This window comes from Idiotropiscis lumnitzeri, chromosome 10 (genome assembly GCF_059441095.1).
Source record: "Idiotropiscis lumnitzeri isolate Australia: NSW breed Sydney's pygmy pipehorse chromosome 10, RoL_Ilum_1.0, whole genome shotgun sequence".
NCBI lineage: Eukaryota > Metazoa > Chordata > Actinopteri > Syngnathiformes > Syngnathidae > Idiotropiscis > Idiotropiscis lumnitzeri.
The window spans coordinates 4,532,000-4,556,736 of NC_142400.1; the positions used below are offsets into that span (position 1 = coordinate 4,532,000).

Below are 24,737 nucleotides of genomic sequence, written 5' to 3' on the forward strand. Positions count from 1 at the left end.
AAGAAATGGAAAGACATCAGTGTAAACACGAAAGCCACCTCGACTCTGGGAGTGTTGTGCTGCATGGTGCACACACACACACACACACACACACACGAACGTAGAAGCCCATGCATTTGCGTTGACAATCATTATCGTGTGAAAGCAGCAGCGTCCAACTGGAGCCCATCGAGGCCTCCCGTGCGTCCCGTACTAATCCATATTTGCTTTCCTAATTGCCTATAAGTTTTTACACGCTGCCCGCTGCCTGATAAAGTCCCGTTAAAAGTAATCCTGGGCTGACGTTACAAATTGGAGACCACGCACGCACGCAGGAGGATTTCCAGTCATTTGCGTGGTCGAGTGGGTTCATAAGTGGATTGCTGATGCTTTCATGGAGGTGGGGTGGGGGGGGGGGGGTGGCGTTGGCGGGGCGGGGGGGATTGTACCTCGTTTGCTGTTCCACCACAACGCAATCTAATAACATGCAATGAGGGCTCAGTTTTGAATGGCACCGTCAAGGATGGATTAACCCAATACCGTGTTCCCCGTTGTGCTATAGAGCTGATTTTTACGCAATCGTTTGCTTAATGGATTTTTACAGTATACTCGGAGCACATTCATTGTTGGAGCCAATAGTGCTGGTAGGGAGTTTTGTGTTTTTGAATTATTAGCTGTGAAAAATGAAAAGGGAGGAAAAAGATAAGTCGATTGGTGTAAATGAGATGAACAATTACAGAAGTTATAAGTTTGGTGTAGTTCAGTTCGAATGTTGAAGTCTTGAACATGGATGGAATTAAGTTGGTTGAGCATTGTATGACTGCTTTTTTCCGATTAGTATGCCCCCCACTGGCCAGGTACGGCTACTGCACTCAAGTTAAAAGTTCTAAACTACATAAAAATACCAAACTTATTTGTAAATCGAGTATCCACAAAGTGTATAAGGGGAGCCAGAGTCCACATCCGATTGACACGGTGCATCTTTTCGATTCACACATCCACAGGCATGCGGCGATTACGCGATTATAAGATCAATATTGCGTGTGAATTCTTATACGACATAATGGCAAGGAGCATCATTGCAGGGTGAAAAGTACAGACATTAGAAGAAATGGGCACACACACACACACACACACACACGCACAGTCAGACAAATGAGGCACCATTGTGAGTCTCGGGGATGAAGAGTCTGTATTGATTAAGACAGGTGTAGGCAAACTACGGCCCGGGGGCCACATGCGGCCCGTTAAATGTTTTCATCCGGCCAGACGAACTTGAAAAAAATTAAATGAATAAACCTTGTTAATGTTTTATTTTCTTAATACTGTGTCTTTTCAAAGACACATATATTGTTGTAATGCTTTTGTTCACTTTCATTTAAAATTAAATGTATTTATTTTTTCTCCGATGAGGTGAGGTGACCAAAACCCTCCATCCATCCAGGGTTATAAAAGTTAAAGCATTAACACGATGCAATAATATTTACTGACTGTTCACAGTAGGCGTACTTGCATTTGTGGTTCTTATTTTTAGATATTTTAAAATGTATTAAATTTTTAATAAAGATTGTACACATGACTGTCTCTTGCGTTATTGACATGTTATTATTTTTTTAATAGAATTGATTTATTATAATGACTTCAACAGGACTGACAAGGTGCTGGTTGTTGGTTGTCTTTCCTTTCCAATTAGTTAGCGTACTAAACTTGCTCCGCTCTCGTTTGTTACTAACCGAGCCTGTACTGTACGTACATGCAGCTCAAGGCGTACGGCGGTGCAGCTGACTGCATGCGACTCCGGGGAGCCTCCCATCTCTCCTCGACCACACTATTTGTGGGATGTGATGGGCAAAGTGGGAATAGCGGCATGATTCAGAGCTGCGGGGTCAGGATCTATGATAATGTACCGTGGGGAACATTTCCATATAATGAACACGGTACATCTTCCTTAGCGGTTCTCTGGAGGGAGGCCGGTGAAGGAACACAAGCGATAAAGAGCGAGATGGAGGCAGATGACAGGGAGGTGGAGAAGGAGCGTGAGCAGCGCCACGCTAATGATGAGAGCGAAAATGCAATGGCGACCGCAAAGGAGTAAAAGATGACGAGGTAACATTAATGCAGTGGAGGCGGCACTTTGCGTTCCCTCTGCAGTCTGCAAACCGCCGTCCTGGCTGTGTCGAGTACTTGCTCGTGCATATCAGCCTCCTGCTGCTACTGCAGCAAAACACATTGGCAAAGTGGCTTGGTGCAGTCGTGTTGTGGTCCAAACGCTGTCCGGAGCGCTGACGACATTTGCAATCTCAATTCCGTTATTTGTTTCATGATATTGGATCAACTTATTCTAAACTATCTATTCTCGTCATTTCGTAACAATTCGCCAGGCTGGAAAAAGTTCTTTTTTTTTTTTTTTTTTTTTTTTTGTCCAATCAGATTTCAGCTTCTGCGTGTTGCCATGACAATCAAATCTTCCCATTGCCTTCAGAATCAACAGTGCTGACCCTGAGTAACTTCAACTTTATTGGCAACGATTGGAGTTCACATTTTTCCTCACTGGCTCTTGATGATGTCACCATTTTTACGTCCTCTGATTGGTCGTCAGAGCAACTGTTGGTGAAGCCAATCTTGAGTATCAGAACGCAATGATGTGTTTATTGATTAGCTCCTATGGTGTACGTTTTGTATTTTATTTTGTGTTTTATAATTTGTTCGGTTATTAGTATGGCTTGGTTAAAAAAATCGATTTTCCCTTTCATAGCCCAATAACGATTCATAAGACCCTATGACGATACTTTTAATAACGTCTTTACCAAGGCCTACTTATTAAATACATTTTGTAAACAAATCCTACTCCGCTTCCACATTTACAAAAGTTGTTTTGTAATCATGTGGCTGTTGCTGAGTTTTTTTTTTTTATGGTCCGAATACAGAATGTGCTTTTTAAAAGAGCATAGTCTGGGGGTATTTTCCACCCTCCCCCTTCCTTATGATTTCATTTTCAACATTTTTATGTCTCTTGGACTGGTTGTAACTGCATTCAATTTTTTGGGACTTTTTGGTACAATGACAAAGCTATTCTGATTCTTTCCAATAATTACGATGAGGAAAGTTAATTTGTTTTTGGTCACACAAGACAGCACTGTACTGTGTATACATTCGGTGAATCTTTTTTTCCTGTGGTGTTTCATTCAATTTTTCCGATGTAAAGTATGCGCTTTGGCTGAATAGAGGTTGGGGAACAATATATTAGATGGTAATCCTATTGAGTGGGGGGGGGCATGTGGTCGAGATCCTCATTGCTCAAACACGCACACACACATACATGCACAAATAAGACCGCAACTTATATTGATCATCTTGAAAGGATACGGTGCATTATAATAATGGGATTATTTGAAGCCCCCAACAGATGGATGATTTTACTGCCGTCGTAAGGGCTCACTTCCCGTTGGCTCAAACCCTCTGCGGTGCGGGGCTGCCATACAGCACACACACAGCACAACATTCGCAACTGTGCATGAGGCATCTGTTAAATTTTCATTTGCCGTGCAGAATGAAACGCGGGGCGGCCTCATTTCACGTGTGCTGCGAGCTCGTTCTACGCCAGACCGCTGGTGTGAAATCAGAACGGTGCTGGCTGTGATGGCCCCAGCAGCTGCTCCATCCATGCGGGTCAATACTGATCAAACACGCTTGATAATGTGCACTGGGAGTCCATTCCCTTCACCTGTCTGTGCAGATTTCACAGGAGTGGTGAATCACTGGAAATAAATTGTTTATTGGGAAAAAAATAATAATAGTAATACACCATATCATTTGCCATTTGATTCATAGAAAAATCGTATGCTACACATAACGTTAGACAATTATTTATGCACAGAAAGTTTTGGTTTTTTTTTCTGATTGAAGCTAATAATCTTATAAACGTCTACATGATCGACTCATAATTGATGTTTAGCCCCGGCCTGACTCGTTTTGCAGCACTCGGCGAAGAGATCAAGCGCTGATACGACGCCTGGGTGCCGCGTGTCAATACGCCTGCTGTGACCTTTCGGCCGAGGTGCGCAGGGAGGCGGATCCATAGCATTGACAGCCGCTCGGTCTTTGGATCCACTCCATTAAACACCTTACGTATCTGTCTGTAGACTGCAGCCTTTTGGACCTGGACGCAATGGCGGGGCTCGGCTGGTGGGCCGCGGAATTCTTTACAGCCGCAGCATGAGAAAACGGAGAAATACAGTGAATCGCCATTTTAATGCTTTTCCCGACTCACAGACGCACTGAATTTGGGCCGTTTACACCCCAAGGAATCTTTTCGAAATCCATTTGAAGCCGGTTCCAGTTAGCAAGGTGACATTTGTTTATAGGCGTGTCCATCATGAGTAGGAAAAAGTCTCACATTGGTCATTTCCGGACGAGTAGCCCGAGAGATTTAAATTTTATTTTGTTTTTTTTTGATGAATGTCCTGCACTGGCGAACGGCTCAGGAAGGCAAATCCAGATTCAAGTGTATTATACTGAATTTTTGTGGGAATGTTGTATACGTAGGCTATGTACATAAAAAAAATAGGTATTGTAAAATCCTTGTGGCAGGGTTGCAAAGAGTTTGATACATTGCAGGTAAATTCCCATGGGAAGTTAAGCTGGTGGAATTTTGGATATATTTCAATATTTAGCTGTGACCATTTCGTCCTAAAATAACACTCCATTCCGAATAAGTCATGCTAATGCTGTGGCTAACGTTAGCTCGTTTATAGAATGGAAGATAGCTTAATATTGCTAGCACAGCAATATTTTGAGGTCGGATTGGAGTTTGTTGTGAATTTTGACTGTCTTGGTCAGAAACACGAGCGTTTAAATCTTGCTAGCAGTTTTAACGCTGCATAATCCGCCTTTAGTGGGATTTGGGCGTAATTTAATGGAAAGATCCGATTAAGAAAAATAAATTAAATCAACAAAGTAATGGCTTGTATCTCAAAACATTTCTACATTTAGTCAGGATTAAGCAAAAAAAAAAATAGCCAAATATATTTAAGTTTCCATTTTGTTTGTTGTTAGAAATTCCCATGGAAAATGAAAAATTTTGCGACCCTCCTTGGTGGCGGTCAGGACTCTGCTAAGTGCAATTGTTGTTCCATGGCCGTGTCAGCAAAAATATTCCTTGTTGAAAAAAAAAAAAAAAAGTATTTGAGCTTTATGTACAATCAACACAAGTCACTCAAAATGTCGACTGATGTGTTTGATGCTTTGTGCGAATGCGAGTTCTCATTCAGAGGACGTGGAGTTGAGCCGGACGTGACCCTGCGGAACGGTGGCGCCCGCCGAGGGTTCGGAGCCTCCCATCTTTTTCAGGGTGCGCTCGTCCGTCACCGACATGGAGCGAGAAAACACAGGAGCCGATGAGGTCGGAGCTCCTGAAAGCCAGAAATGAGATTTCTCGTTAATATTACATCTTAACAGAAAAATAGATTTTTGAGCAAATACATTTCTGATCACGGTAGTTTTTCGTCAATGAAAATTAACGGATAAACCAAAACTACAGTATTCATTACTAAAATGAAGATGCACAATTATTATTAATTACTCAGTGGCGGTGTGAATGTGAGTCAGCAAACCTTTCCCGCTCACCTTCACATCGCCACTGAGTGGGAATTGAACCCATGTCAGGCGAGTGAACGGCTCCATGATATTTTGCACCGGCCAACTTTTTATGACTCGCCCGAGTAAAATGACACCCATTTAATTTTATTACGTTGACTGAATGAAATTAAAACCACTAATGTGCCTGTGTGCTTGAGAGTTACACGCTAGCAACGGCAGAGCTGAGTCATGGAGGCGCGTGGCGAGCTGCGGCCGGTTGAGCAATGACTGCAGATTTGTTGCACCTTGAAGTCTCATCATCTCTCTCACACACACACCCACATAAGAAAAGGGGGATTATCGTATTTGTTTTGTTTTTTTGCCTCATCTTATGAACAGAAGCACTTTTATTACAAATGTGGTTATCCATGTGTTCTACAAATAAAGTTGAGATGAGTTGAGTTATTTAAGAGCTTGATGTTGTCGGCTCCATTCTGTGCGAATACGATGCGCCTTTGGTCATTCAAAATTTTTGAAAAGCATAGAATTAAGGTGCATTTTTCCAATTGTTCCCTTTTTTTGTGAGGCCGTTTGTTTTTCTTATGCAGTTGTCAATTCAGTTCTGATCAGAATTAAGCTTGCAGCGAATTTTTTTTCCCCTTTCATTTAAAAAAATTGTAAGCCAACAAAAGAGGCAAAGTAATAATTTGTGTGCAGACGTTTAGTCCACTGAGCCAAGTTATCAAAATTTTTGTACCTACGTACATTTCAGGCTGAACTTTTTAATTTGATTCAAGGAGTTGAAGTTGACCAGAGTACTTTTGCCACCTTTGCATTAGGATGAAGTTGACAACACTAACCAGCAGGGGGCAGGTCATGCACACGCACACGCACCCCCACGCACACACGCACACACTCAGACAGGCAGGTCTGACATTTGCAGCCAAGTGCTGCAATATCTGCTTATTTATGTGGTGAAGATCTGGTGACAGCACAAGTTCACCAGGTGGCTGCATTACACTGTTTATCAGAGCCACGCCGCGGCATTATCACTTCATGAGAGGCGGCCTGCAAAACAATCCATGCCGCTCCTGTGTGCCCCCCCACCTCACAGACTCTGTTCTTCACATTGCGAAAATGCCTCCTGACTGCTCTTGCCTCTTGATTTTGTTCCCTCGCGCACACGCAGATGCACGGCAGCCATCTGGGAAAGTGCAGCGCCCAAGCGTCTTTCCGGCGACCACAGTTATTAATTCACACTACAATGCAGTCGTACTGACAGCGCCGCAGAACAAATTCAGGCTGGATGTAAATTTCCAGTCATTTAAATGTAATGCATCTAAGCTAATGTTATGATTCGGGCAGTGTACAAAGTGGAACTGCTGAATTTTTCAAATGCACCTGAAGATCCAGTAAAGTGAATTTGAGATTTGTTTCGAAATACATTTTACATGATTGAAGATAATCTCTGAAAACGTGATGAGGCTCACAACTATGGAGCCCTCAGTTTCATTTTATTTATTTTTTTCCCCGGATAGTCCGCTTGCGTGGCCGCATTAGAGCGCCCCATTGTTGGCTGTGAGTGCATGGATGAAGAAAAAAGTCGAACTTGACGGCTAGAATGTGGGCTTTGCGCTCGTCTATCTTCTGTAGTGCGCCTCGCTGTTGCAGTGTGGAACAGCCCCGCTTTGCCTTAACACTTTAACCAAATCTATATTTTTTTGTGACTCAAACATGCCATGTTTAGGCATGAGAAATGCAAAGCGCCACTCCCTAATTGAGAAGGGTGGGGTTTTAGCCCATTCAGCCGACGAATTGATTTCTCTTGTGTTTAAAGCCTTGATTTATGTACTTTCCGATTTATGTATTTATTTATATTTTTTAAAGCATTCAAATTTGGCTTATTTTTAGCAACACTCCTCTCTGTGATGGGCCAAATGTAGGCGATTTTATTTTCGCTTTACAGGGACTTTTCAAAATGTTTTTGCATGTAATCCAACCACCTCCTTCCTGTAGCTCACCTGTGTTTTGTTTCACTTTTATGTTGGTCTTCTTTTGCATCATCTGCTCGTACTGTCTCACCTCCTCCAAGCTCAGCCCTGTGAGTTGAAAATACAAACACACAGATTATTTAAAAAATTACAACCTTGCATATTTATTCCTTTTTGATTGCAGTCAAACATTTGTAAACTCTTAATTTCGAACCTATTCGCCGCTAAAAAACTCACCTTTTCAGTTTTAGTGCCCTTACTGAAATTAAGATGCCCAAGATGGTGCCAAAGCCCTGTCTAATATAAAAGTAGTGCTTTGGCACCATGCTGTGGCAACCTGGTGCTATGGTATCTACATTGGGTTGAGGGGCGTAGGTTCTGCTGTTAGACCCGTCAAAGCCCTGGCTAAAATAAAATGAGTACTTTGGCGCCAATTTGTGGCATCTAATAACAATCATAAACCTTTTAGGGCTTGATTTATAACTTTCTTGACCCAGGTGCTGACATGATTTAAATTTAGTAGTGACTTGACTAGACTTGCTTGATTTTTTATTTTTTTTTTAATTTTTTTATTTATTTATTTATTTATTTTTTTTTGCAACGGTATATGACTTGCTGGAAATGTGAACATTTGGACTACTTATGTGAATAACTTATGGCCACCTCTGTCTGGTACTAACTTTGTGTCCATGCTCTTGCCAGTGGAAACACTGCAGTGGAAAAGTGGCATTATGTCACTCTTTCACTCTAAGAATGAATCCTGACATTTTCGTCATGGAATAATGAAAGTCAGAACCCGTGAAAAAAATCTGCTCATTCAATACTTTCATCTCATCAACTGACCCAATTTTTGGGACATATTTTTTTTTTTTGTTTCTTCTGTGCCTCTCTACTACCCCGGGCGGGCCATCATTTTGGAATAGCTTCGCTTGGGACTCGTCAGACCACATGCTCCATAGTACAATCTTTATGCTGCACTCACAAAATGGATTCCTTTGCCCCTCGTCATTAGCTTCACTAAAAAGTGCTTCCCCCCCATAATCCTGCACAGCTGTTTATTCCCAACCCCCTGAGTTTTCTTCACATATTGTGTATGCAAATGTTCGTACTTTCCAATAATAAAGTTACACAGCAGATTTTTAACATCTGATTACAGCAAACCTTGAAGTAATGACTACATTGCTTTCTCCTCGCGGCTCTCGACTATTCATCTGGGTTTTGCATAATGCGTCAGCGTGTGCAGTTTTTGACCCAATTCCAGAGGAACATATGGAGACTGAACACGGCCATTAAGTTTTGACATTGGAAATTAAATTTGGGATTTTAGATATAGAATTTGTTTTCTTGAATGGCAACCCCAAGTTTGCGCTGTTATGGTGCCCTTGAGCAAGGCACCGACCGGCCTGCTCTGGAAGACGCCCTCACGTCTAGAGAGTAGAGGTTGACTATTTATACATTTAAGACATTTTATTTTTAGGGAGATTTTTGCTTCCTTGTTTGCCGTTGGAGGCAGTAAAAAATTCTGAACGCAGTTTTTGCTTTTGGCTCAGTTTTTTTTTTTTTTTGGAATAAGCACAAAGCACATTCGAACAACGTCCTCAATTTCTCCTGAGTGCAGCAGTGAAACACACACGTCAGGGAACAGGGTTTTTAGGGAGTGCTATGAGCTCCAGGGGGCCTTTGGAAATTTTCTCTCAGGGCGCACTGCTTCACTCGAACTGTTTGGAAATTCAGAGCGTTGTTGAAATGAGCCGCTCGGTTATTCGGAGAGCGCCAAAAGCAGAGTGCCGGCGCTCCTGCTGGGGACACGGTGCGCCAGTGCGCCAAGCAGTGCAGATGGAAAAAGTTGAAGCATGAGCTGCTGATTGGTTTAGAACGTAAGTTGCGTTAGGAAATTAATGAGAGTGGAGCATGCTTTGCCTTTCTGAATAGACACGCCCTCAGAGTACTGCACGGGTGTCAGCGTGAATTTCCGAACATGAACATGTTCAGCAAACATGAGCGTGTTCGTGGAAGAAAAAAAAAAAATCTCCAATTCTTGACTAGTCCGACTTCGAAGGAAGAAAAATTGCAAGAAACCCCGCAAAATAGCGAATAGACGAAGTTCTGCTCACAAATGAAAATCGACGTGGAAACACTGTAATAGAAAACGGCATCATTTGAATATGCCCACAGGGATAATAAAGAATAGCTAATTACTATTCCAATTACTACGAACATCTTTTCCTCGGGGTATGACTTCCCACATCAATGTTTAGGAAACGACTCGGTTCGAGCTAAATAAAGTTAGTGCTTGAAACAATTAGGCCGTGCAATAATTTAAAAATATTAGTATTTATGGTGGCGGCGACTTCGAGTGAATGAAATGCTCAGTGATTGGATGATCATAGGGTTGCGTAAGGAAGACGCACAGGACAAATGTGACATGTTGATATCTTCAAGTGAGGCATTGTGTGTACTTTGACCCACCGTGCCATTCGTCCACCCAAGCCACTGCTTGCCTGTGACCAATCAGGAGAATGTCCCGGATGTTCTGATGAAAGCACAGATAACGAGACAATAAAATCGGCATCCGGCGGCATTATGACAGATGTGTAAGTCTTATTGGTCATTAAAACGACAAAACCTTTGTTCATGTCTAATTGCTCTTTGCTCATATAGATTCCGTAATTAGACGAGAAAATAAAAGAGCAACTGTGATGTCATTTTCAGTCGGCAGAAGTGACAAAATGGCCGTTCCCTGAGATTGCTAAAATCGGATGGATTCTGCTGCGTAAATCATATTCCTCAAATGCAAAATAAACTCATTCACTACCAGCCGAGTATAAAAAAAAAAATGTGCGTGTATATTAATATATATATATATATATATATATATATATATATATATATATTTGACGTCTTAAGCCATCAATGGCAGTAAATGACTTAATCACAATGTCATGTTTAGAAAAAGTGAAGAAACATAAAACATATTCTTGTAAATAATTTTTGGAGGATTGACTTCTCCTTTAAAAATAAATTTTTAATATTTTATGTGACAGTTTTACAGTAAACGATTCTTGTAATAAATAATCATCTCAAGACTCTTATATGAAGAACTGTGCAAGCAAAAGCGGGAGAACCCAGGGTAAAAGAATCAAGGGAAAAAATATTTGTAAAAGTTTTTTTTTTCTTTTTTTTAAAGCATGCGAGAGGGGTAAAATTGCGTAAAACATTTTTTTTCATGTCTCTCTAAATCTTAGATTTTCATTCTGGTAAAAATGTTCCAAATTTATTGCAAAAATGCTGACCAATAAAGGCCTCACGTCAAACTGATTCATCTGCAGTTGAGTAAATAAACACCTCTGGCCACTAATTGCATAAAAGCGGTGGTTTGACTCTGCATACACCAATTAATTCTGTAACGATTGACTTGCTTCTGTAAGCAACATATTGCATTTGCACTGATGATTAGGGGAATCTCCTCATCAAATTCCACTTGCGGTACATTCAGACATGTCTATGTTGTATTACAATTTCCAGCACGTCTTGTCGTTGACCGCACACACAAAAGAAATCGACGCAACGGCTCCAGCTCACTTTGTGTATGAAATCCTCAGTTTTGGTCTGGAGGCCGTACACCTCGAAGCTGCATTGCACCTTCTTGTAGGAGCACATGATGGGCTGGTGGTCTTCCCTCCAACCCTCCTCCAGAGGCCCTCGCTGAGTCTTACTTGACTTCCAGTGAGACAGGTCCTGCGCAGAGCAAACAGAAGTCCTATAAGCAAACGTGCCGAGCCAGTGGAAAAGCCGGCCCTCCGAGGCGTGTGTAGTTGAAAAGTCGGGATTGCGTGCACGCAGGTTGTGTGCGCTACGCAGCCCATAAAGTGTCACAGAGTGCATCAGCGACTTAAGGGTAATTAAAATTGTGATTTTAATAATCTCCCTAAGCAGTTTCAATGGGACTCTTTTGCCCCCTTGTTTGTTTTGTTTTTTGTTTTCGTTTTTTGTTAAGGCAAATGAAGCACATCGGCCGAGGCCTTGGCCCCGGGCCTCTCAGACTTTTTGAGCGAGTTGTTTTGCACAGAGAAGCTTTCTTCTGAAAATAACCTTGCGAGAGAGAGAGTGTGAGAGAGAGAGAGCGTGAGAGAGAGAGAGAGAGTTTGAGAAAGAGAGTGTGAGAGAGAGAGAGAGAGAGCGTGAGAGAGAGTGTGAGAGAGAGAGAGAGAGAGAGAGAGAGAGAGAGAGAGAGAGAGAGAGAGAGAGAGAGAGAGAGAGAGAGAGAGAGAGAGAGAGAGAGAGAGAGAGAGAGAGAGAGAGAGAGAGAGAGAGAGAGATTTTTTTTTAAATTTATTTATTTTGGGATAGATGGCTAACCTAAAACATGTGGCAGTGACCTTTGCCAAATAATGAGCCTCAGACAGTGTGTGTTTGTGAAATATAAGTGAACGCACCTCTGACTCTTTGTAGTGCTTTTCAGGTATGGGGTCACTCAGGATGTCCAGGAAACTCACATCCTCTGCAGGTGTCGGCGTGCCAAATATCTTTGTCCAAAACAAATATAAAGCATGTGAGAAAAAGCATGCAGACTTCAACATGTCTCTTTGTGAATTTAAGGGCGAGCAAAAGAGAAGACTAAATCCCCGGGCAAAAGTAATCTGGTGTAAAAAAAGAAGAGGGTAATTCAGTCGCAAGTTGGACCAAAATGTTGGAATTAGGACTTGTTACAAAGACGTCAGATCGGTCGATGTGCCCTCGCCACACGGTTGCGTGAAAAGGACCCAGCGTTGGAAGTGTATTTTCAGATGACCTTGTTCCAAATGAGCCCTAATGTCCTGCTGTTAGCAATATTCCCGAAAAGTGTCATGAGAATCTCCTTCACATGCACAAATTATTCATACTTTAACATTTAAGTTTTTTTTTTTTTTTTAGTCCCTGTCAAGTGAAATTAAATGTCTTGTATAAGTGACACAGCACAGAAAAAAATTTAAATTTGAAAGTGTTTAGTAAGTAACTCTAATTTTTACTAAAAGCCTACATGTGAAAGCAATCAATTTAATGTATTACAATAAAGAATCTAAAATTAATTTGTTTAAAAATATCCAGGGGATGGGTATCTTGAAAAATAATCGCACATTAAATCGCAATATTGTGTGGGACGAAAAACACAATTGGATTTATTTTTTCATTTTTTTTAGTCATTCAGCCCGAACGCGAATACTTCCAATTCTCTCAAACCTCGCCCATACTCACATTGTCGTTACAGCCATTGTTGTTCTCAAATCGTGTCTCAATACGGATGCTGAACTTGGTGAGGAACGACACCTGAAAGGTGACAAGAAGTCAATGTTATTGTCATTTACCAAAACTAAAGAAATAACTCAGATTAATTTGGTGAACTGAAATGAAAATGCGTTAAAAAAAAAAAAAAAAAACTAACAAACTACCTCTTATATTTCTAAAACTAACTAAAACTATAATTCTAGCGAAATTGTCCTTTTGTTTTCTGGATTCATTTTTAATGTATATATTTTTGGTTTGCTTTATGTCCATACAGAAGATGGAGGTTCCACCAGTTACATCAGGATTGGTCTCTTTTTAATTTTTTTTGAAATTCATTTATTTATTTATTCTTTTTTTTTAATTTATTTATTAATTTTTTTTTTTTTTAACACAACACTTAGTGAGCTTTTTTTTCATAGTTTACATGACACATACTCCATGTATAAACTAAAACTAATGCAAAAACTACAAATGTCTCAACTAAAATGAAGCATTGCTGAAAAAAATAAAAACTAATAAACCTGCTCACTAATTAAAACTAACAAATCATAAATAGAAAAGTCCAAACGAAATAAAAACTACCTACAATGAAAAATCCAAAGCTATTTCAACCCTGCAAGGAGTAAAAAAAAACGGAAGCACATCTGCACATGTTGCAGTCGTGTACTACATATGATACGGATGACGACTTACCGAGTATTCTGTTGCGCCGCAGATGTTGAACATGGAAAAAAAAACAAAAAAAAAAACATCTGTTGAAACTAAACATGGGCTGCGTAATGAATGGGTGTGAAAGTTAATCATGAGGCAAACAAACCAGCACGCACCTGTGATGGTGTACGGGTAGAAATTCCAGGCCTTCTCCGTCACGTAGAAGAACCGCGGGGCAAACGCCTTCGCCCAGGCTGGCAGCTTACTGAAACCACATCCAGAGGAACGAAGACGGGGGGAGTGGAGTGATACACACGCAAAGAATAAAAGAAATTCAAGAAATGAGTTTCATCGCCAGATTACCTGTAGGCAACTCTCCTCATGCCAGTTTTGCTCGTGTGAGTCATGATGGAAAGTCGCCGCTAACGCTTGTTCTACGTCACGTGGAAGCGAGCTGTTTTTGGGGTGTGTTGATGTGGGAGTCATTAAGTGTTGTCTATTTCCATGGAAGCCAAATTCGGTTAAGTGAGGACACCTTGCTTGGAAACGGAGCGTTTGTTCAGACTCTTTTCAGGTCATACGCCACACATTGGCCTACTTAGGAGCAGTTTGTATGTCAATCAATGGATCAATCAGACTTTACACGTGCTTTATATACCCTCCCAAAAAAGTGCTTGACATGGCTTATAACCAACTAACGCATGGCAGCCATTGCAGTGAATTTACTTGTTGTAACGCTCTCACAATAATATCTTTAAATATGGTAAAACACAATTTAAGTACTCAAAATGTCTATTGGCAACTTTATTGTATTTTTTTTTGTGTGTAGAATTAGCTCATACATGAACTATATCGCCATAGCATTTATGCTAGTAGTATGATAACACTTAGCAGTGAGCATGTTACAGTGATTGAACAAAAAAAAAATATTTACAAATAAACAAATGAAGTTATTAAATAAAAAAAGTAATAGGATTGAGTACAAATCAAAAATATAGAAATATAACTGAGTGAATTTACTTTTGGAGTCCCCATGGCCTGCTGAGGATTTGAATAATGCAACTTCTTGTCAACTGTGTGACTTGTGGAAAATTCTAGGGAGATGGTGAAAGTGTGAATTCAAACTACTGGTGCGTTCTTTTTGTAAGAAAATATATCTTAAGTATAGTTGCGATTCATAGCTACACAAATATATAAAATAAACATTTCTTAGGATTTAAATTATATTTCACGGTCAAATCTAATTTTAGTAAGTGGAGACGTGCAACAAATGTTTTTACTGTGTTCACAATAGTTTAAATTAAATTGTTAAAGTGTATTTATTAAATATGCAAAGTTGATCACTTTGCTGCAAAAAAAAAATACAGTGAATTTATTAGCACAATTTTACATTTTATTTCTCAAAGATGCAAAAGGCACCGATTCGGTGGATTAGCCCATGTATAACAGTACTTCTGTCATGATGCAATAAGGAGGCTCTCACTTTAGCAATAATTGGTTGGACTTGATACGGTTTTGCTTAATTGACGGTGCCCACTAGGCCTTAAAATCAAGTATGTGTGTGCAACCTCTGTCATATCTTGACTGATGAGAACAAAAAGTCCTTCAGGTTTACACAATGGAGTTAAGACATGTCACGTATAACGAGCATTTAATTACTTGAGCGATAGGTTCTAAGATTTCTAGGGTACTGCCAAGTCAAATTTGCGGGTTAACTTCTCATGTGTGGTTTTTTTGTTTCAACCAAAACCTCTAAAACCACTGGACTGAAGGCACTTATTGTACGGAATATCTTTTCAAGGTCCTTACTTTGGGGAGAGGCGTGAAGACTCCTTCAGCCACTGGCCAGGTGAAGGTCCTTAATAGATCTCAAGTACAAGTATATGTGTAAAACATCTCAACTTCTTTGGTTATGGGGACCAAATATTTCTGAGGTTTTGGACTGAAGTCACAATGTACTGAGTGCATTTGGGCAGGTTTGTACTTCAGACATGGGTGGTAACATTTCAGTTTAGAATGCAGTGTGTAACTTCCTGCATATCTCAACTAATGAGGACCGAAACTCCCACAAGCACAGAAAGATTAGGGAAAATCCTCTGCAGTGTGAAAATTTCTTGACTTCTTTAAGAGTTTATTTTAGGATTAGTTGGCGGCCTTAAAGGGGTGATTAGAATAAAAGTTGAGGTTGCTTGAGGTTAATGAGTTAGGTGAGATTAGAGAAGGGAAATTAATTTAGCATTTTAAAGAGAATTTGGGAGTATCGCCATTATTATTTGTTAATGGCGGCATTGTCACTGTCAATTGCATACAAAGCGTTCCCAGAAACTGTGCAGGTCGTAACAAGAGACATAAATGATAATAATGCGATAATTATTGAAAGCTAAAAAAGATTGCATGCCTAATCACACATGTACTTGTACTGCGAAATTCTTTGGCTGTCATAGCACTACCGCGCAGTGTGTGGCTTCCACTTGGACTTTGCAGACAGATCAAACCTCACACTGGGAAGTTGTTGTGTTGAAATAGTTTTACGGCATGTACTCAGTGATACTTGGATCACAGCTTGTAAAGTTAGTCATCAAATTAAACACAAGTGAATGTCATAATGACGGAGGAGAGTGCCAGGAAAGCGGAAACCCAAAGTCCGTGGTGACAGTGCCCCACATGGGAAAACAGAATTCTTCTTACCTGCTGAGGTAGATTCGTTTCTCTGTCACCTGTCCCAGGCCATGCTCGGGGTGTGTGTCGGCTTCGTTCCTCACCACCTCCACCCCTTCTCCACTACCGCTCTGCTCGCAGCTGTGCTTGCTGATCATGTACAGCTGCCCGATCCTGTACTGGAGCCACAGCAAAAGACAGAATTTGAGGCTCGTTTTGATCAGTCATTTAGCGTATATCATCTCAAGTTGGTGAATTGTGATTGTCAGATTTTAGGTTTATATTTTGCAGCGAATTTTGTCCTCATGGGCTTTGCTTTCATTTCATTGTTGGTGGTTGTGACATGATGCAGGTGAGTAGCACTCATAGATGTAGCTTAAAAGAGAGCATTTAAAATTGCATTCAATTGAGCACTCCTCCCAAACTTTTTGGTACCACCGTACGCCATACATGATGGCATTTTTGAAAATAATGGGAAAAACGTCATGGAAAAATCAAGAAAATCAGATCAAATTAATTTTTAGAGAGCTGTGGCTCGAGTGGTGGGGCCAGGTGTAGTCAAAGCCCTAGTTAACTCATTTACTACCATTGACGGCAAAAGACGTCATAGATCCATTTTTTTTTTTTTAACTCAGCTGGCAGTGAATGAGTTAAAGTTGTCCCAATATTTTTGTCCAGGTAGCATACGCTTGTCCCAGGCTCTCCATCACAATCCCAAGCCGATGAAAGTGCGTTTCCTATTTGATTTTCAAAGTGTTTGTAGTTTGTGCATAAAAATATCGTGCTAAATTTAAACTGAGTCCTCTCATTCCGTTTGTTTGCTAAACTTTGAGCGTGTACACAAGAAAAATGTTTTATTGTTCTGGCTGGCTGCATTGTTCAATCGCTGCATGTTTGTCCAGTGATAGCAAATAAAAGTGCGCCTGATATTATCCTAAACAAATACACGACATAATTCCGCATCCCTATTCCGTCGTTCCCCATAAGGAAGCGGGCGTCTATTGTGTAAATCATTGGAGAAATTGATCCTCTTTTGTGGAAAAGTTCCAGGGTTGGGAGGAGAGGCTGGTCTGACTGATATGTATTAATTGAGCATGATGCCAAGTCCAACATTTGGTAGAAAAAAATTACGTTCACTGATTAATCAGCCGATTAATTAAAAAAAAAAAAAACATGTAAAAAAAAAGAGGTGGAACATTTACTGCTCACTAACTCACTGTTTGACAATACTTTGTCCTTTTATATTTGTTTAACTTTACAACAGAGAACAATTTCAAAGCATGCAAAAAAAAAAAGACGCATGAACTGATGGCTTAAATCTAAATCGAAAGCTAAATTCATCAAAGTTTGCGCTACGGATGCCACACGATAAGCGACGTTACTGGCCAGACAAGTTTTATGCATGACGCCCTTTTATCTTGAATTAAATTTTTTCTACTCCATTATTGTCTTGGCCATGAGATCGTGACTTCAAAATAAAATCCAGCGACGCCTTCCTCACATATCAAAACATGCCATCTTTGACAGTCGCGTTTGAAGTACGCGATATACGCCTCTTCATTCATTCAAATGAGGAACGATGATTTGAGAGACAAGTCCTTTGAGCCCACTGTACACTAAAAAAAAAAAATAATAAATTAAAATGTGTTCTAATGAGTGTTTAAATGGTGGCGTTTGTTCTCACCAATGGGATAAATCCATGCTGTCGGAGGACAAAAGTGTTGTTTTGATGCTAATAATGATGCATGCTGTATGTGTAAGAGGTCGTTGGGGGTTGTTGCCGACACAATCAGTTCTCTTTTCAACCTTTCATGAACTTCAGCTTTGACTCATTTATATCTTTCCCCTTCGATATTGCTAGAAATCCATTTTTCCTTGGCTAAACATTTCTCATTATCACATCTTGTCTACTTTCATTAAAAAAAAAGAGAGCTTTGTTAGTAAAGGACAAAAAGAATAAGCATTGTGAACTAAATGTAATTAATTTCTGTCATACCAAGGCTGATGACTAAAGCCTCATTTAAATCGTTAAAAGAAAAGAAAGAAAAAAAAAATGAGGTGAAAATGCGCATCATCGTTCACGCGTGACATTTTTATGACACTCCTCCTCCTCCTTTTTGGGTAATTACTGAACAGTGTCAACACGCAACATTTGCTTACTGGTTATTTAAATGATGTACTCACAGCAAAAGCAGAATGTGTCTTGTCAGATGAGTGGATAGATTCCACACAAAAGATTTTAGATGTTTATCTTTCAGACAATCTCAGCGACGCGGGATGTCGAACGGGCTCGTCTGCCTTTGAATCACAAACGCAAACGTGAAAAAAAAAAAGAAAGGATGTGTCAAAAAGCGCTTCCTGTCGTTTCGGAGAATAAAGGTGAGGACGGCTTTGCAAGCAGCCAACCTGTCCTTCCTGTGCACGAGTAAATATTGTGTGGCGCTGTAACGGGCGAAGGAGTAATTCAGGATTAAAGTGCTACGATTAAAATATTCAAAGCCACTTTTTTTTTTCAATTTCTTTAGAATCCTATATTTACATCCAAAAACATTCTCATTACTTTCAATCACGTATAGTTTGATGGTATTTGCATGTATGAGCATCAAGCAACTAGTACCTCTTTATAATAAAATGTGTATTTTTATACAGATGTAATTTTTAAAAAGTCTACACACCCCTGTTCAAATGACAGTTTTTTGTGACATTTAAAAAAAAAAACTAACAATGACCGTTGGATGAAAAATTTCAAAACTTTCAACCTATACTCAACTAATTGTCTTTAATCTTTTCTGCAAGAAAAATATAAATAAACAACTGAGATCGTGGTTGCACAAGTATGCACACCCTCTTATAACTGGGGATGTTTATTTTCACAATTAACCAATCACATGGAAATTCATCTAACCCCGAATAAAGTTAAAATGTTCTAGTAGGCTGTTTTTGACATTTTCAAGGACTGAAGGTTTTGGGCTAACTTAAGTATTTGGAACTGTTCATAATTCCCCTCCACCTAGATTTGAAAAAAACATCCACAAAGCGAGATTTCCTGCCGCCAGCACGCTTCACTGTTGCTCAATCATCAATGTACAGCTTCTGACATCAACTCAACTCAGCTGACCCCCCTAATCGGCCAAAGGTCGTTCTGCGAGGGGTCCCATTTCAGAATATATAGGCTCTTTATCAGTCACGAATACAAACACACACGTTACGAGCGTTCCCAAGAATGTGACCCGCATCACTCCAAAGTAAATCTTGCATATACAGCAAGTGAGGATAAGCATTGCAAAAAAAAAAATGGAACGGAAGAGGATTTAGAAAAAAAAACAAAAAACATTTTGATCCTGAAAAATATACAATTCTTAAAATATTATCACTTTTGTTCAATTAAAAGAAAGTATTGCTTGAAAAAAAGTACTAAAAGATCACAAAATAGGACAAATGTCAGGTGTGTGCTGACTCTCATTTAAAGTCAGTTTGATTGAACGGGGTGTGCACACTTGTGCAACCATATCATTTTTGTTATTTTTTACTTCCTCCCCTTGAAAAAATATTTTTTTAAGATGACACCACTGGCATTGTGATTGTCAAAAGGGTGTTTGTGTTATTTATCCCTCCTTCTAGTTTTTGACAGAAATGTTAAAAAAACCAAAAAAAAACCAACATGTACACAACTGCACATCTCAAAAAGACAATTAAAAAAAAGTGGCGCATTTGCATTTTGATTCACACAAAGGATAGTTAAGCGATTATTAGGATTAGCAGTTCTAATACATCAGTAATATTAAATAACATAAATTGCTCATAATTATATGCACCTTTCTTTTTGTTTGTGAGCTTTGCGTGTCATCATTTCTATTCTAACTTTACATTGATATTGACAGAATAATGAGTCATTCACAAGCTTCATTCCACATCTTTTACACATGTTGCTGACGCGTAAAAAAAAGCACCTTGGGGCTTGTGTGTTTGTACGAGACGCCGTCATGTAAATCACTCGGCAAATTGGACTCCCCGACTCGGTATTTCCTGGCTGAGAGGCCGCGCTGAATCCGAGCAGCCGCCGCCGTTGTCTGTCACAGCCCGGCTCAAGTGCTGTTCAAGTTGATAGCTCATACCTGCACATCAACTGTGCACCTTTTAAATTCCGCCGAAAGGATTTAAAGACGCGAGCTAAGTGCCCTGATGTGACAGCGTCTTAAATGAGCTGCAGTCATTCTTAGATTACTTTCAGGCCAAGGAGGATTTGCTGCAGGATGAAGCTTCTGTGAGCTACACTGATACAGTAAATCCTGCTGTCATTGTTAACAGGTAAAACAAGGAGGTGGCGAGGGGGGGCGGGGTTAATTCTAGGAGGCAACCAGGACATTCCTTTCGAAGAGCAATTAGGAAGAAAACACGCTCTTCCCAGCGGCGTCCCACCCTTCTCCAGGATCGACTTTGTACATAACAGGGTCAACGTTTTTTTTTTTGTTTTTTTTTTTGCGTCGTCTTGGGTATCGCCAAACCATAAACCGGTCCGACTAGTTTGCAACTGCACAGCTTGGAGTGCTTTGGAAGAGGAGGAGGAAGAAGATATGGGGATAACGTGTGATATAACAACAATGTTGTGATGCATGCCGGCCAGCTGTTTGGCGTCAGCGCTGACAATCGAGCGGCAAATAGTTTTACTTTCTTGTGCTAAGTTATGTAACATAGTTGTCTGTATTAGGAAAAACGCAAATGAAAGTAAACACAGTCGTAGGAGGAGTTATATCTGCTTCTTGGCCTCGATCACATCTTCATTTCCTTTTTTTATTTTGTTTTTAATAAGGAAAAAGGTGCGGTCCTGTAAAACTTGTTTAAAGGGAATGTAGAGAAATAAACCGCTTTTATAAGACTTTATTCCCTGTACCACCGCCAGGCCGTAACGGAAAAAAATGTAATCATAATTGTTTTGATTGATATACGAAACTTTGTATTTATTCAACTACCAAAAAGAATTTGAATATAACTTGAAAGATCAACTAGAAAATCAATTCGTAACATATTATTTGTTCCTTCTGTGTGCGTCTTGGTCTCTTGGGGATGTGTGGTGGCATATACACCACAGGTGTCAAACTCAAGGCCCGGGGGCCAGATCTGGCCCGCCACGTCATTTTATGTGGCCCACAATGGTAAATCATGCACAACGTCATGTTTCTTGTAAAAATACCCAAATTGCAAATTGTCTTCAATTTTGATAACGTTAAAATATTGCAAGCATTTTTTTTGCCAATCACACTTGAATAGTAGTTGAACAAACAGCGTTTTGTTCGATTCTGATTTTAAAAACTAGATGATCATCAGTTTGTTGTTGTGTCATTATATGATGATGATTTATATAAGTTGATTGTCATAATGGTCCACCGAGGGAAACCACAACTATGCTGTGGCCCGCGAGAAAAATGAGTTTGACACCCCTGATATACACGGTAAAAAAGTTGTGATTAATCTTTATTAATATAACAAAGATATTTTTCCTAATCTGTGAAATACTTGAGTATTGTTGTAATACATACCCAATTTTGTGACGACTGCGGGAGTGTGTGAATAGTCATTATTTGAAGGAATATTCCTCCCGGAACTTGACGCTAATTTCCTGTTAGCGCATCATTGCTATTTTCCGTTGACTGCTAGCATTAGCGTTTGCGCTTTCTAAAACGTAGTAAGTACATTGGAACCACGAGTTACAAACGAGAATTTTTACGAAGTTTTGAAGTGCCGCACAAAATCTTTGTAGAAAATCTGCCTCTTGTTATGGATCGGCTTCTCTCGCGCTAATTTAACCATCATTAGCTCTGTGCGTAGCTCACCGCAATAGTTGAGCTGCTTTTTTTTTTCTACTCTTAATTACACCTCTGAATGACTTAAACGTTACCGTTGGCTGTGAACGCCCCAATAATGCCACATAAAATTCCTCTCCTCTCTCCTCATTAAGGACATTCACTGGGTGGGTCTGCATCGTACACGCGCGATAAACGGGGGTTGACTGTTCTCAAAGCTGACGGTTTATTTAGAAAGTCAAATCAACATCGCAATGCGGTAGAATGCTTTTATCCCAATGCAGAGGATGCAATTTAATAAAAACGATAAATAAAAATCATTTCGCTCAGTAGGCTTTATTTATTTATTTTTTTAATATTTGTGATTATTTATTTAATTTATTTTACACCATACACACCTTTCTTACAGCTTCAGCTGTTGTAAAATGCGCTATATAAATAAAGTTGTATTTTATTGTATAGTGCTTTGATTCATTGCTTAAAAAGTGCAGTCCACCTTTGCACAATTGTTTCATGAAACGTGAAAAGTTGGACGTGATGACGCTACACATTTGTTATTGTTTTAATCTGATTTGTGACTTACTGACTCATGTTTGCGCCACGCTTGTTTGGTGAAGTTGTTATGGTGGACGCTTAAAAGAAAACTGAAATTCAAAGTTGTTACTCTAACTGAATTTGATGAATAAACTGAATTTCCTATTAATTCATGGTTCTTGATTTTTGCGTAAGACTAACCAATAAGTCATGCCCCAAAAAAAAAAAAAATCACATAATTAATTGCAATTGTAATATTAAGAGGGGAACATTGAAATTTCATTTTCATTGCTCATATGGAAGGAAACTAAAGACGCACAGAAAGTCCCGAGCCCGGATTTGAACCCCCAACCACAAAACTCTGAGACAGATGTGGTACCCACCAGTTACACTAAAAGTGACATTTATTGCAATTTTTCTACTTAATTACCACTTAATTATTGAAAAATCACAGAACCAAAGTGAAAAATAAACAATCTCCAGAATTTAGTGTGATCTTTGCTTCAACCTTTAAAAGATTAGTTGAGTAGTTTTAGCGTAATCCAGCCAAGTAACACCAAGAGTTCTAAAAACATGCCCTTCCGTGGCCTTTGGCAGAGGTAATAAAAGTTCACGCTTGAGACCGACACACTTACCTCATCCACAGTGAGTGGCATGCATATGCGGTATTCTTTCACCAACATGCTGCTGCTGTTTTTGAAATTATTATTTTTTTTTTTAGTTTGGGTTGCTCGTATGCAAGTGCGCTCTGGCACGCCAGTGACCTCTCAGGACACGCTCCTCTTCAGTTTTTTTTTTTCTTTCCCCCACTGTCGTCAGAGGTCCTTGCACTTCTATCAGTCAGTGAGTTTGTCGTCTTACTCCGTGCGGGCCTGCGTTGAGTTCAACTTTCCAGTTTAGTTTTCCGCCGCTTTCTTCCTCCTTCCTGGTCGTCTGTTTGTTTGCTGCCACAACAGACAAGCGAGCCAATTGTGGCAAGCAACCAACTCTACCTGTTCCACTCCTTCGCTCCCACTCGCTGTTTTGTTTGTGTCCTCCTTGTACTTTCCATGTGCGGTGTTGCAGTCTCCTCCCTCTGCTCTGCAACCTTTGCTGCTTTTCGCTTGCCCTTTGCATTCCTTTGCCTGTCCTTTGCTTATCTTTTTCCCTCGTCCTCCCTCCCCTGCTGCGCACTCCCCGCCCACAGGACTTTGAGACTTGCTCACCTGTCCCCTCCCTCTTTCCAGACTTTTCCCCCCTCCAGTGGCGGAGGGAGACTTTTATCCTTGGGGTGGCCATGCAGTGGCTACACTTGGAATGTCTTTCTCTCTCTTTCTCTTTCTCTTTATCTATTTCCCTTTCTCTTTCTCTCTCTCTCTCCTTCTTTCTCTTTCTATCCCTTTCTCCCTCTCTTTCGCTCATTCTCTTTCTTTCACTTTCTCATTCCCTCTTTCTCTTACTCTTTCTCTCCCTTCTCCTCCCTCTCTTCCTCTATTTCTCTCATTCTCTTTCTCTCTCTCTCTCTCTTTCTCTCTCTCTCTCTCTCTCTCTCTCTCTCTCTCTCTCTCTCCGCCCTCTCTATAGACATACATCTCCTTCACATTGAGTCACTTGTATTACTATGTGGCATAAACCTTTTAAGAAATGTTTAAATTTGAAGACTGTATGGTCGAAGGTCATGTAAAAAGTCTTAATAAGGTCATTAAGATGAACTTTTTTTTATTTCGTAAATATCATTTTATATTTATATTAATAATTAAATAAACCTGAATATGCATCAAAAACAGCAGTACCCGTTACAAACATACAATAAAAACAGTTTTCTGTTATAAACAACTTTTGATGGCTGTAATGTAAAAAAAAAAAAAAAAAAGTCTAATAATACATTTCCGCTGTAATTTATGTTGTTTCTCTTGAGAATTCGCTCATCTTGACCACACGTCAACCCCCTCGTATTTTATTCTTACTTCTACTCCGGCATTACTTGGTCACGCAATATTATGAAGCGCTCCAATTTCATCCTAAAAAAAATCTAAATAGATTACTGTTGCAGTTCATTATTCTTTTCAGTTTGTTGACACAATTTGGTTTTAGCAACTTTTTACCAGTAGAGGGTGCTTATAAACGTTTAACTGCATATTTATGCGGCAAAGAGGCCGAATTTAACAGCTTGCAAAATGTGCGCTGCATGGTTGCCCTGATAAGTCAAGTTTTGGAGGGTCCAAACCAATTACTGGGGTGGCACTGACCCACTCGGCCCCCCTCCGTCTCCGCCAGTGCTTCCTTCCCTCCCCATGCTTAC

General features: G+C 40.0%; 1 protein-coding gene across 4 annotated transcripts; it reads right to left on the reverse strand.

The window, feature by feature from the left end:
• Nucleotides 1-3,734: 3,734 nt before the first annotated feature.
• pitpnc1b (phosphatidylinositol transfer protein cytoplasmic 1b) lies at nucleotides 3,735-23,575 on the reverse strand. 4 transcript variants are annotated; one of them, XM_088307363.1, is made up of 10 exons: nucleotides 23,092-23,575; nucleotides 16,152-16,295; nucleotides 13,640-13,728; nucleotides 13,506-13,564; nucleotides 12,783-12,854; nucleotides 11,984-12,073; nucleotides 11,130-11,285; nucleotides 10,017-10,080; nucleotides 7,578-7,655; nucleotides 3,735-5,390 (listed from the first exon to the last, which is right to left on the reverse strand). In XM_088307363.1, exons 1-10 carry the CDS (start codon nucleotides 23,094-23,096, stop codon nucleotides 5,242-5,244), a joined length of 906 nt encoding a protein of 301 aa, XP_088163489.1. In that variant the 5' UTR covers nucleotides 23,097-23,575; the 3' UTR covers nucleotides 3,735-5,241. The 4 variants fall into 4 exon arrangements, with proteins under 4 accessions (XP_088163489.1, XP_088163487.1, XP_088163488.1 ...); XM_088307361.1 differs by having other exon boundaries at nucleotides 16,152-16,300; XM_088307362.1 differs by lacking the exon at nucleotides 23,092-23,575 and adding an exon at nucleotides 20,072-20,121.
• Nucleotides 23,576-24,737: the final 1,162 nt, after the last annotated feature.

What these genes read in the sequence shown, in the direction of transcription:
- pitpnc1b (XM_088307361.1), bottom strand. Translation starts at nt 23,139, where the DNA reads ATGTTGGTGAAAGAATACCGCATATGCATGCCACTCACTGTGGATGAG. An exon ending in CTACCCGTACACCATCACAG is followed by an intron (nt 13,565 to 13,639) that starts GTGCGTGCTGGT and finishes TAGTTTCAACAG; the next exon opens with ATGTTTTTTTTTTTGTTTTT. An exon ending in GCGGCGCAACAGAATACTCG is followed by an intron (nt 12,855 to 13,505) that starts GTAAGTCGTCAT and finishes GTCACCTTTCAG; the next exon opens with GTGTCGTTCCTCACCAAGTT.